General features: G+C 37.9%; 1 protein-coding gene across 1 annotated transcript in view; it reads right to left on the reverse strand.

The window, feature by feature from the left end:
- The window catches only part of LOC117515280, a 50,414-nt gene that overhangs the window by 8,319 nt on the left and 28,840 nt on the right, over positions 1 to 13,255 (reverse strand). The window contains exons 6-8 of the mRNA XM_034175765.1: positions 10,273 to 10,360; positions 9,138 to 9,444; positions 7,596 to 7,689 (exon numbers count right to left, since the gene is read on the reverse strand). Coding sequence (XP_034031656.1) covers positions 7,596 to 7,689; positions 9,138 to 9,444; positions 10,273 to 10,360 — 489 coding nt within the window. The remainder of the gene's footprint in view (positions 1 to 7,595; positions 7,690 to 9,137; positions 9,445 to 10,272; positions 10,361 to 13,255) is intronic.

Here is a 13,255-nt window from a genome sequence, read left to right on the forward strand (position 1 = left end):
CGGGGGGTCACGACAGTAAAAACACATCCGTTGGAAACCTTAACGGGCAAGTTGGAACATGCCCAAGCTGTTAAACAATTTCTCAGTTACTCACTTGTTGAAAGCCATCAAAAGCCGCCTGAATTTTACAAATGGTTTTCAACACGGAGGTGTTTTTCCTGTCGCGGCGCACACAGATTGCCGAGTTGTCACGGAAACGACTCGGCGAATTTGCGCGCACGTCTTTCATTAAAAAATGTCCTTAAACAGTGGAATGTCCGCATAAAGTCCTCATGCCGGCCTCTTCTGAATCTTCTCTGTTCTCTCACGACGTCCTGGGTGAATTAAGCCTTAAATTAGGATGTTTTCAGGTCGAAACAGGCCGACGACGGCGCCTGGAAGCGCTGCACCACGTCCCGCTCCGTGGGAAGTCCTTACACCGACAGAAACACCCCATAATCTCTCACCAGCCTTTAAACTTTTCACCGAAAACCAGCTTAATTTCTCGAATAGTGTCCACTCGGATATTCCTCACAGGTCCAGAAAAAATTTTGATAAAGCAACGCGCGCCGTCTCGAGCAGCGTGTGAAACAAAGGAATTCAGCAGAGAGGGCGGGACCACATCTCACTCAAGGCCTGCCCACAGGGAAATGACGTCACCGACACGCGTGAAAAAACTCACGCATGCGCATGAGGGTTCAAGCATGATTGGTGTAATAGCATGTCATTCAAATCCATATAGTTAAAAAAATAATAATAATAATAAAAGGATCGGTTTATTATCTAATAGACCTCGTATATACACATATATATATATATACACATATATACACATATATATATACACATATATATATATATATATATATATATACACACACACACACACACACACGGTGAATGGGGGTGAGGCAGCTTATTAGATAATTAATAGCTAATAAGCTAAGCTATAATTGTAGCAGTATAACTATATAAACAAAGGCTCAGATATAATATGTTATAGGTTTTATCTAAGGTTTACTCTATTTGTTAGGTTATCGTTAGCTAATAGGTAGAAGAAATTCCATCTTCTACATGGGAACCCCAAACTTAGATATTATTTCTTGATGTCTATTAAAAAATCTTTTTGAACGGAAGAACCAATATGTTATACAGAAACCCTTGTTTAACTAATTTACTAGTAAGTTTATGGTGTCTGGTGGGAAAAACTTTGGTAATTATCACAAATGCAACCAATTCTGACTAACTGAGAGGTGTAAACACTGTATGTAGGTTTACTTGGTATGTTACTACTCATACAAGGACATTTTACAATATGAAAGTTAAAATCATCCCGTTTGTTGAAAACGGCTGTTCTAAACTGTCTATCTATAATGCTCAACTCTATATCTAAGTATGAGAGTTTTTTATTGTTTTCTGTAGTCTTTTTTAGTTCTAATTCTGATGGATAAATATTTTTAATTTCATTCTCAAAATTAGGGTTATTTAAAGTAAGTAGGTCATCAATGTAACGGAAGGTATTATTAAAGGTTTTTGCTGACTTGCTATTAGTTTTAAGTTTATCTTTCATAAATTTGTATTCATAATAAAAAAGGAAAAGGTTAGCTAAAAGTGGAGCACAATCTGTTCCCATAGGTATCCCTATTGTTTGTTTGAAAATTCTGTTGCCAACTTCTATATAGATATTGTCTACAAGGAATTCTATATGCGCAATCATATTTTCCTCAGTTATATTATGATAATGTGTTGATGTTAGACCAATATGTTGTGCTATCATTTCTAATAACGATATATTTAGAACCTCTAATTCTAAAAGCTTCCCTGACTAGTTCACTGATACTATATATAAATTGGTCATGTCGGATGTTAGTATACAGGGTGGAAAAATCAAAACAATCAAAATGTGTAGCTACTTTAGTTTGTTTAACTATTTTAGTTTATTTAAAACCTCTGTAGCATTATCGATAATCCAAAAGCAATTAACTCGAGTGTTACGAGCTATGCCTTCGCAGTATTATTTGAAATGTTTTGTAACTAATTTAAGGCTAGAGGTTAGTAGTTGGGATAATAGTTTAATAGTACACGCATTAGAGGCCACTATAAATCTACTACCTATTGGATTTTTATGCATTTTTGGAAGCCAGTAGAAGGATGGTAATTGTTTCATATCGTTAGTAATTTTAATGTTATATTTAGTCATAAATTGTTGGTGTTTTGTAACAATATCTTCTGTGTGACTATTATAAGACATATATGTTTGTGGGTTAGTCCCATCACTAGTGTTGAGTTCCTTAAAACTACATCTAAGTAATATTTTTTGCAAACTATTAGGATATTGTTGCTGGCTTTATCTGCTGGTACTAAAACAAAACGTCTCTGTTATTTAGGTATTCTAGGCAAACCTTGTCTGACAGTACATGTTTTTTATATGGATTTTTCCTTTTTTCCTAAGTCTATCTATCTTAATTTGAACTGTTTCTAATACTCGACCTTCCCATTCGTCCAATGTTCTAGTATCTACTTTTTCTTTTTTAGCCCAACGTTTTTTGTAATCCTTAATGGCTTTTTTTTTTTTTTTTTTTTTTTAACTATTATGAGGTTTGTGTCCCAGTTAATATTATTTTGTTCTCTAAATGATGGTCCTTTACTAAGTAATTTTCTAAGCTTCCTGTTCTAAATTATTCTGAGATTACCGGTTATTATATGTCCTGTTGGCTCGTATTTGAAATTAGACCAGTGGCAATCACAGCTAAGGTTTGTAGTAACTAATTCAAAGTCTAAATTTTTTATGCTTTGTTTGAAATTAAAAACTTTACCAGCTATATATTTAGCTACATATCACTACATATCATTTCAATGCCTTTGTTGTGAAAAGGAATTGTCAAGAAAGATTTATTATCATCTTTGGTTATTGTAGTTTTTTCCATTTTTTGTAAAGCTAACCTATAGTTAGCTAAATCTTTTATGACAAGTGAAATATAGTTAGGTAATCTTTGTTCTGAAAGTATAATATTAGCTAAAGCTGTTAGGATGCCAAGTTTTCGTTGTAGAACCAAAAACATTAACGTGATAAGTTCATATACTAACCCAGGTCTATTGTAATTGTTAACTAGTTCTTTTAATTTAAGTTCTAAATCTATCTTTGTAGTTGCATGTTGTCTACTGCACTTACCTTTTTTGAACTTACGTTGTTTTTTGTTAAAAAATGTCCATATGACAATATTTTCCATATCTTTTTTAGAAACATTACCTAGTTTTTTGACACTGTCATTAAGCCCATACAGATAAATTGTGGCTAGTTCTTTGTACCAGTATTCCTCCCTTTGTAATCGTTTAGAAGCTAAACTAAAGCATTCACCCTCTTCCAAAAATACTTCCTCTATAGGCATAACCTCTATGTCATCTACATTATGACCATATGAGCAAAAGTGTTGGTATAAAAATAAATTACACATTTTATTAAGCCTCTGTTTATGGTTGTTCATTCTGTGCCTAAGGGCTTGGCTAGTTTCTCCTATGTATTGGATACCACATTTTTTGCAGCTAATCAAGTAAATTATATTTTTTGTGTTGCATGTCATTTTTGTTTCAGGTGAGCTAACCTTGCATTGTCTACCTGTGGTGTTACTCCTGAAGTTATTTCCTTCTACTATGTATTTGCAAGTTTTACATTTACTACTACCACATTTACCAACTCTATTGTCCTGTATAGCATCAGTCACATCCCTTCCTACCAAGGTAGGGTTTGGGGATGTAACGTCATAATTACAGGACGAGTTGGAAATAAGAGGTATACCCTTCTTTAAGGGAGTAGGGTATGAGTCCATCACCTTGGTTTGCCGGGCTAGTGACCACCCCCTCTTATAAGTAGCCATCATGATATTTAAACCCTTGTTTAAGGGACTAGGGTACGAGTCCATCACCTTGGTATTTAGGGCTAGTGATCACCCTATATTAAAAGTAGCTATCATATATAGTAACTTAAGTATGAGGGACAGGGTAAAAATATATTATATTATAGGACTATTATTATACGTAGTTATCGTAATATCAGAAAAGTATAGAAAATTATTAATAGCTAGGAAAAAAATAGAAAGAAAGAATAGCTAGGAATAAGTATATAATATACAAACAGTATATGGAACATATATGAAGATTACCAGGCACGAATAACCGTGTCATATCAAAACTTAACCTAAACCAGTCTGCCGGGGTAATGAAACCACCAAGCACAGAACTGGAAGTTAAGTAGCTGCATGAAAATTCAGTAAGGTATATCTTATATATTATATTCCAATTCTAAGGTGGAACTATGCCAGTATATAAAGGTATATCTAAATATCTAAAAAGGAAGAGTAAAGTATAGGAGAGTAGAAAAGAGTAGAGTAGAGCCACTTAGGTGCCTGGTCTTGAGAACCAGGGATGGTAGAGCCAACGAACAAAGCAAAAAAACGCTGTCAGAGGAAGCGACAAAGAGGAAAAACAGCATGACAGAGCAAGGAGTCACCCATGAGTCAACATTCCTCTGGCTTTCTTGGAATAGCAGAGCTGAAAGATAACGAAGCGTGAAAAACAGATGCAGACGTGCATTCTTGCTGCTGGGGGAAGCTTAGGAGCACAGTTCAATGGGGCAGGGAGACTGAGAAACAGGAGGTGGAGCGAGTGCATCCACTGCTCACAACACGAAGTGGAGACCAAGCTGCACTTCCTAACCACCTGCCAGCTGTACCAAGACAGAGACACGTACTTCCCCACAGATCACAAACACCCAAAAAAGACTTTGAGAGCATGACCAACATAAAAAAAAAAAAAACTTCTGTATCTGTTGGGTGAAGTACACCAATGTGCAAACACAGCAGCGAGGTTTGTGAGCTGCTGTGACACGAAAAGGAGAAGCAACGGACATAAACCACCACAAACCCAAAACAGGAGGTTAAACTGCTGTGTCACTTTATCTATGTACAACCCCTGGCAAAAATTATGGAATCACCAGCCTCGGAGGATGTTCATTCAGTTGTTTAATTTTGTAGAAAAAAAGCAGATCACAGACATGACACAAAACTAAAGTCATTTCAAATGGCAACTTTCTGGCTTTAAGAAACACTATAAGAAATCAGGAAAAAAAATTGTGGCAGTCAGTAACGGTTACTTTTTTAGACCAAGCAGAGGGAAAAAAATATGGAATCACTCAATTCTGAGGAAAAAATTATGGAATCATGAAAAACAAAAGAACGCTGCAATACATCACTAGTATTTTGTTGCACAACCTCTGGCTTTTATAACAGCTTGCAGTCTCTGAGGCATGGACTTAATGAGTGACAAACAGTACTCTTCATTAATCTGGCTCCAACTTTCTCTGATTGCTGTTGCCAGATCAGCTTTGCAGGTTGGAGCCTTGTCATGGACCATTTTCTTCAACTTCCACCAAAGATTTTCAATTGGATTAAGATCCGGACTATTTGCAGGCCATGACATTGACCCTATGTGTCTTTTTGCAAGGAATGTTTTCACAGTTTTTGCTCTATGGCAAGATGCATTATCATCTTGAAAAATGATTTCATCATCCCCAAACATCCTTTCAATTGATGGGATAAGAAAAGTGTCCAAAATATCAACGTAAACTTGTGCATTTATTGATGATGTAATGACAGCCATCTCCCCCAGTGCCTTTACCTGACATGCAGCCCCATATCATCAATGACTGTGGAAATTTACATGTTCTCTTCAGGCAGTCATCTTTATAAATCTCATTGGAACGGCACCAAACAAAAGTTCCAGCATCATCACCTTGCCCAATGCAGATTCGAGATTCATCACTGAATATGGCTTTCATCCAGTCATCCACAGTCCACGATTGCTTTTCCTTAGCCCATTGTAACCTTGTTTTTTTCTGTTTAGGTGTTAATGATGGCTTTCGTTTAGCTTTTCTGTATGTAAATCCCATTTCCTTTAGGCGGTTTCTTACAGTTCGGTCACAGATGTTGACTCCAGTTTCCTCCCATTCGTTCCTCATTTGTTTTGTTGTGCATTTTCAATTTTTGAGACATACTGCTTTAAGTTTTCTGTCTTGATGCTTTGATGTCTTCCTTGGTCTACCAGTATGTTTGCCTTTAACAACCTTCCCATGTTGTTTGTATTTGGTCCAGAGTTTAGACACAGCTGACTGTGAACAACCAACATCTTTTGCAACATTGTGTGATGATTTACCCTCTTTTAAGAGTTTGATAATCCTCTCCTTTGTTTCAATTGACATCTCTCGTGTTGGAGCCATGATTCATGTCAGTCCACTTGGTGCAACAGCTCTCCAAGGTGCAATCACTCCTTTTTAGATGCAGACTAACAAGCAGATCTGATTTGATGCAGGTGTTAGTTTTGGGGATGAAAATTTACAGGGTGATTCCATAATTTATTCCTCAGAATTGAGTGAGTCCATATTTTTTTCCCTCTGCTTGGTCTAAAAAAGTAACCGTTACTGACTGCCACAATTTTTTTTCTTGATTTCTTATAGTGTTTCTTAAAGCCAGAATGTTGCCATTTGAAATGACTTTAGTTTTGTGTCATGTCTGTGATCTGCTTTTTTTCTACAAAATTAAACAACTGAATGAACATCCTCCGAGGCCGGTGATTCCATAATTTTTGCCAGGGGTTGTATAACACATTTTATAGGATAGTATTCTTTACTATTATTTCAATCCCATATCTCCTGTTTACAAATTTATTTACTGTACAATACTGTTAACTGTATGTACATCTTCTTAATTTTTGCTCTATATAACACTTGCTTTGACAATGTAAACATGTTTCCTCATGTCAATAAAGCTCCACTGAAATTGAAATTTAAGATCACACACGCAAGAGGGGCAGAGATTGACAATGAGAGAAACAGAAAGCATAGAGAGAAATCATGCATGAAAAGAGATAGAGACGGGAGCAGAGCAAGAACGAGAGATGCAGAGAAAGACTACACACGCAAGACAGGAGGAGAAGTAGAGGGAGAGGCCACAGAGAGTGAGAAATGGAGATGGAGAGAAAGAGAGAAGACAGAGATAAGGGACAGAGAGAGAGAAAGAGAGATTAGCCTGAGCTAAACTCTTTTCTCTGTGTATTTCTGATTGTCGCTTTCTTGACACGACTCCATGGGTAAAAACAAATGCACATGGAGAGAGCTGGAGGGGGGCAACAGTGAGGTTTTTTTAAATGACAGTTTTGTGACATATGTACTCCTGAGCTGTAGGGGGAGTGCAAACAAAAAAACAAAACAGACAAAACAAACAAACAAAACAGAAAAAACTGACCAGGAAGGTTGTGAGGTTCCAACAAGACAAGCAATCCGAAATAATTTCGACCCTCTGCTAGCCACGCAAGAAATGAAAAAAGGACTGAATGCCGGGTGACGTGCTCTCTTATACTGTCAGCTGATGTCACCTGGATCACACACACTAACGTGACTTTGTTGGTATAAGACTCGGCCAGTGTGCATGCGTGCATGGAAGAATTCAGCTGCTAAGCACTGCCCTCTGGTGGTCATCAGGAATTCATAGAACTGTAGTTACATACGTAACTGTCATTCTCCTTTAAAGTGTTCATTGGGCCATTGGTTTTATTTGTTTCTTTACCTCCAAGCCGGTTTGGCAGTGTTTCTCCTCCCAGTAAACAGAGATTCATTAGACGCTCGCAACTCAATCAGCCGCTTGATGTCTTCCTCTGTCACTACAAGTAAAAGCAAACAATTATCAGAATTCAGTAAAATTTTTAAAAACATATCCATCTCAGGCAAAACCACATTAGTTTTTATCCATCTGAACACAAGAATGTGCCAACGAACTGTCTAAAAACAAAAAACTTCTCTGTGGTATGTGAGATATCAGGCTCTGTCATTCACCTGGCATAAAGCAGGACAAAGCCCAGTGTAAGTGTCATTTCTAGATTCCAAACAATTAGTAGAAATACCCGCTGGTTATAAAGCAAAATGTAAAAGATAAAAAATAAAAAATAGAAAAACAAATGCAGCAACCATATTATAATGGACAGAGAATGAACATTTTTGTGGGAAAACAATAGTTATTGTCATCATCTTTGCTCAAGAAAATTTAAGAAATGAAAACAACTTAGATCAAAATAAATGCAAGATCAAAGGCAGTGGTATTATTTGAATATGTACTTATTGATTTACAGACATCATCACATTCACTGAAGCCCTATTCAGGGTGTTGCCATGCTAAAGGATAGCTGATAGCTTGAGTTGATGTTTTTGTTGTTTTATTTTTTCTTTGCTTGTGTGTTGTCACTGCAGTCAGTCAGAAGCTGATGGGTGCGGCCACCATGAAGGACCGCCTTTTATTACAAAATGTGTGTAATAACATAGCTTGTTGTACAGTTAATTCTCCAAAGGGATCACCTAAGATGTGTGCGCTGGTATTCGCACAGAGTGCAATTATGTTATGATGTAATTCTGGATGCTAACGGTGTTAGCATTTTTACCAGCTATTAGTAGCTTCATGACGTTAGGTTGTTAATCCATGATTATTGGGGAAATAAGCGGTTCATAATTTTAAATGCCCACACCAAAACAAAATCACTGTAACCACCACTATGCCCCCAAAATATGATTTAATAAACACCCGAACCAATGTTAGCTCAGCTTGTCTGTGTTTGGGCATTATTTGTCCTGGCCAGGTCATGTACGTTCTCACTCTCGCTCCACCTCTTTACCCACATATGGGCGGTGGACACACACAGAGGTACACGTTAGGCATATTATGAATAGAACGCAGATTCTTTTTTATCCCCAGCTTTTGCATCCTCACAACCACACTACCACTTGCACAAATGTGGGCATGATCTAATAATGAGATGTGCTTGGGTAGAGAGGTGGCACACTGATATCTTCTGTCGCCAAAAAGCATTTGTGCCTTATGCCAGCCATGATGGTGACACTTTGTGTTACCGCCATGTCATAAACACATCAACGTAATGCAGAAGTGTATGCCTCTGCTTTAATAGACAAGTGCATTTGGACATGCCCTCAATGGACTTGCACCCTGTGGGCAACATGATTTTGCGTTAGTTGTCATAATACAGCCCATCTTGTTTGAGTAACAACCAGTGGAACATTGTATTCTCAAACATAAGAACACTCTCTAAAGACAGATACTTACATTTGTAGGTTAACTCCGACATCCGATGCAAATCTCCCAGAACTGTGGATCCATTTTTCTCTTCATTGTCAACCAGCAGGTCCATCTCAGACTCTGTAAGGAACTCAGTCATACCCCCTCGGCTCCGGCGGGCTCGTTTTTTGGGCGTCGGTGACAATGGCTCACATTCCTCATCTTCTTCTGCTACAATGGGCGTAAGGATAGGTGCTGCGCCAGCAAAACGACCCTCCATGGCATCATTCATTCTATAAAACCAGGGCCAGGAACTTGGGTTGGTCTCAACACCACGAGTAGGAAACTTCAACTCCTGGTACAAACAGGAGACGTGATGGATTATGAAGTCAATACTACTACCAGTATCAATGACTGCACAATTCAGTGATGTCAGTGCTTTGCTGATAACAATGGCAACTTGTTCCATTTGCAGACCGTCTCAAGAAAGGTACTCATATTTTTGAAAGATTTCTTTCAACTGAATCCAAATTCTTAGCAATTTCACATTTTTAATCAAAACAAAAAAGTACCTAAGTTTACTTATTGCAAGGTGTATTTGAATATTACATAGAAGACAAAACTGTTTAATCTACCAAAGAACACACTGACTGGACTAAAGACAAATGCGCAACATTTTGTGGACTGATGAAAGCAAGATTGTTCTTTTTGGGTCTAAAGGTCACAGACAGTTTGTCAGACAACCCCCCCAAAAAATTCAAGCCACAGCACACTGTGAAGACGGTGAAGTAAGTTTCATGATACGGGGAGGTTTCTCATACTTATTTTTCGTGTTCCAGGGATCATGGATCAGTTTCAAAACATTAAAATACCTGAAGAGGTCATGTTGCCTTATGCTGAAGAGGAAATGCGCTTAAAATGAGTGTTTCAACAAGACAATGATACTAAACACACCATCAAGCGAGCAGCAGCTTGCGTCCAGACCAACAAACATAATTATTTAAATAAATAAATAAGTAGTTCCTAATAATTTAAAGCATGATGCAATTACACAATTCTACATAGTGTGGCTTCAGTAATATTCAAATACACTATCTTTACCATGTAACATAGCAAAAGTTAACAGGGCAGTGACATGACTATGTTCCCAATATTTTGCTCCCCATAGAGTTGGAGAGCCTACCTTATATCTCCTCTTTAGATTGTCCCACTTCTTGGCTAACTGGTCAGTGGTCAACTTCCCCTGGAGACCAAGCTCATACAGAATGGCTCTGAAATGAGACAGGCTTCACACTATTAACACATGGTTCAAGCTTATTTTGGGTAGTGTCAGTGAACTAAATACTCTCACAAATTTGGGATGGTGGACTAAAGTGGAAATCATACTCGAAGCTAATTTTATCCCAACAGAAATGTATGTATACACTACTGTCAAAATATGCAGAGGAGTGGAAACTAAAAGGAACAACCTGGATAAATGAGTCAAAAAATTACTCCATCCGGTGGGTGTGAATAATCACTGACTGGTTTGAAAATGATGATACACTTCGGATTTACTGTGGCAACCCCGAGTGCAAAAGGGACTTACGTTTTAGCCAGGAAGAAGGCCATATCACACTCACCGTTCACCAGAAACAAGCTTGGTGTGTACTTGAAGCAATGTGATGTGTGTTTATGACATGCTCACCCTGGCAGCTCTAAGCAGAGGTGGGACAAAGTCACTGTCAAGTCATTCTCAAGTCATGAATCGGCAAGTCTCAAGTCCCAAGTAAAGTCTCAAGTCAGCTTGCAATTGGTGGTCATTATGACTTGGGACTTGACTTGAGACTTGCCAATTCATGACTTGAGAATGACTTGCTGGTGACTTCGTCCCACCTCTGGCTCCAAGCATGGCCTGTTACCTCTTCGTGCTTATCAAACAGAGGAAGACTGATGTATACAGTTGATCTATAGCTTGTTAGGTATTTAAAGAACTTCCCCCCCCATCCACAGACATTGAACTTCTCAAGCAAACCACGGGGAAAATGTGCATGCACACTTACTTGATGACTCAAGTTTAATTGGCTTTAATTAAAAAAATATCAATCAATTGAAATGCCTACATCTGTGCCCAAGTCCTAACCTGAGCACTGAGAATGAAACTGAACAGACAAAATAATCAAACCAAGTGTGAATAAACTTCATACAAGGGTTCTCTTAAACTGGGTAATGAACGCTGCATGCCCCCCCCGCCTCACACTGTCAGCATGCTTCCTCTTTGACCAAAATGTTGATTTAATGGCATAAGTCATGCGAAATCCGCTCTGAAGCAACATCTCAGATAACTCATGTTGTGAAATACACCACAATAAAGGCTTTTTCAATTAAAAAAAACAGTTCCAGTATCCCCACAAAGACGTTAACTGTGAAAGACACAGCATCATTGTTCCAAGTGACTTTCTGATTTCATGGTGAGAAGCTGCCGTTAACTGAAATCGATTGTTTGCTTAAAAAAAAAGAAAAAGAGGAGGAGTGAACTACTGAACTGCACAGACTAATTTTGGATTAATGATACTGGATCATAGAATACTTTGGTCTAAAATTCTAGAGTTTTTAAATTTCTCAAAGTTCTGTGCAATTAAGTCAAATCCATCCAAACAATATATCTACATACAACCCCTGGCAATAATTATGGAATCACCGGCCTCGGAGAATGTTCATTCAGTTGTTTAATTTTGTAGAAAAAAAGCAGATCACAGACACAATGACACAAAACTAAAGTCATTTCAAAAGGCAACTTTCTGGCATTAAGAAACACTATAAGAAATCAGGAAAAATAATTGTGGCAGTCAGTAACGGTTACTTTTTTAGACCAAGCAGAGGGAAAAAAAATATGGACTCACTCAATTCTGAGGAATAAATTATGGAATCACCCTGTAAATTTTCATCCCCAAAACTAACACCTGCATCAAATCAGATCTGCTCGTTAGTCTGCATCTAAAAAGGAGTGATCACACCTTGGAGAGCTGTTGCACCAAGTGGACTGACATGAATCATGGCTCCAACACGAGAGATGTTAATTGAAACAAAGGAGAGGATTATCAAACTCTTAAAAGAGGGTAAATCATCACGCAATGTTGCAAAAGATGTTGGTTGTTCACAGTCAGCTGTGTCTAAACTCTGGACCAAATACAAACAACATGGGAAGGTTGTTAAAGGCAAACATACTGGTAGACCAAGGAAGACATCAAAGCGTCAAGACAGAAAACTTAAAGCAATATGTCTCAAAAATTGAAAATGCACAACAAAACAAATGAGGAACGAATGGGAGGAAAACTGGAGTCAACGTCCTGTGACCGAACTGTAAGAAACTGCCTAAAGGAATGGGATTTACATACAGAAAAGCTAAACAAAAGCCATCATTAACACCTAAACAGTAAAAAACAAGGTTACAATGGGCTAAGGAAAAGCAATTGTGGACTGTGGACAACTGGATGAAAGTCATATTCAGTGATGAATCTCGAATCTGCATTGGGCAAGGTGATGATGCTGGAACTTTTGTTTGGTGCCGTTCCAATGAGATTTATAAAGATGACTGCCTGAAGAGAACATGTAAATTTCCACAGTCATTGATGATATGGGGCTGCATGTCAGGTAAAGGCACTGGGGAGATGGCTGTCATTACATCATCAATAAATGCACAAGTTTACGTTGATATTTTGGACACTTTTCTTATCCCATCAATTGAAAGGATGTTTGGGGATGATGAAATCATTTTTCAAGATGATAATGCATCTTGTCATAGAGCAAAAACTGTGAAAACATTCCTTGCAAAAAAGACACATAGGGTCAATGTCATGGCCTGCAAATAGTCCGGATCTTAATCCAATTGAAAATCTTTGGTGGAAGTTGAAGAAAATGGTCCATGACAAGGCTCCAACCTGCAAAGCTGATCTGGCAACAGCAATCAGAGAAAGTTGGAGCCAGATTGATGAAGAGTAGTGTTTGTCACTCATTAAGTCCATGCCTCAGAGACTGCAAGCTGTGAGTGATTCCATATTTTTTTTCCCTCTGCTTGGTCTAAAAAAGTAACCGTTACTGACTGCCACAATTTTTTTTTCCTGATTTCTTATAGTGTTTCTTAAAGCCAGAAAGTTGCCATTTGAAATGACTTTAGTTTTGTGTCA

This window comes from Thalassophryne amazonica, chromosome 8 (genome assembly GCF_902500255.1).
Source record: "Thalassophryne amazonica chromosome 8, fThaAma1.1, whole genome shotgun sequence".
Lineage (NCBI taxonomy): Eukaryota > Metazoa > Chordata > Actinopteri > Batrachoidiformes > Batrachoididae > Thalassophryne > Thalassophryne amazonica.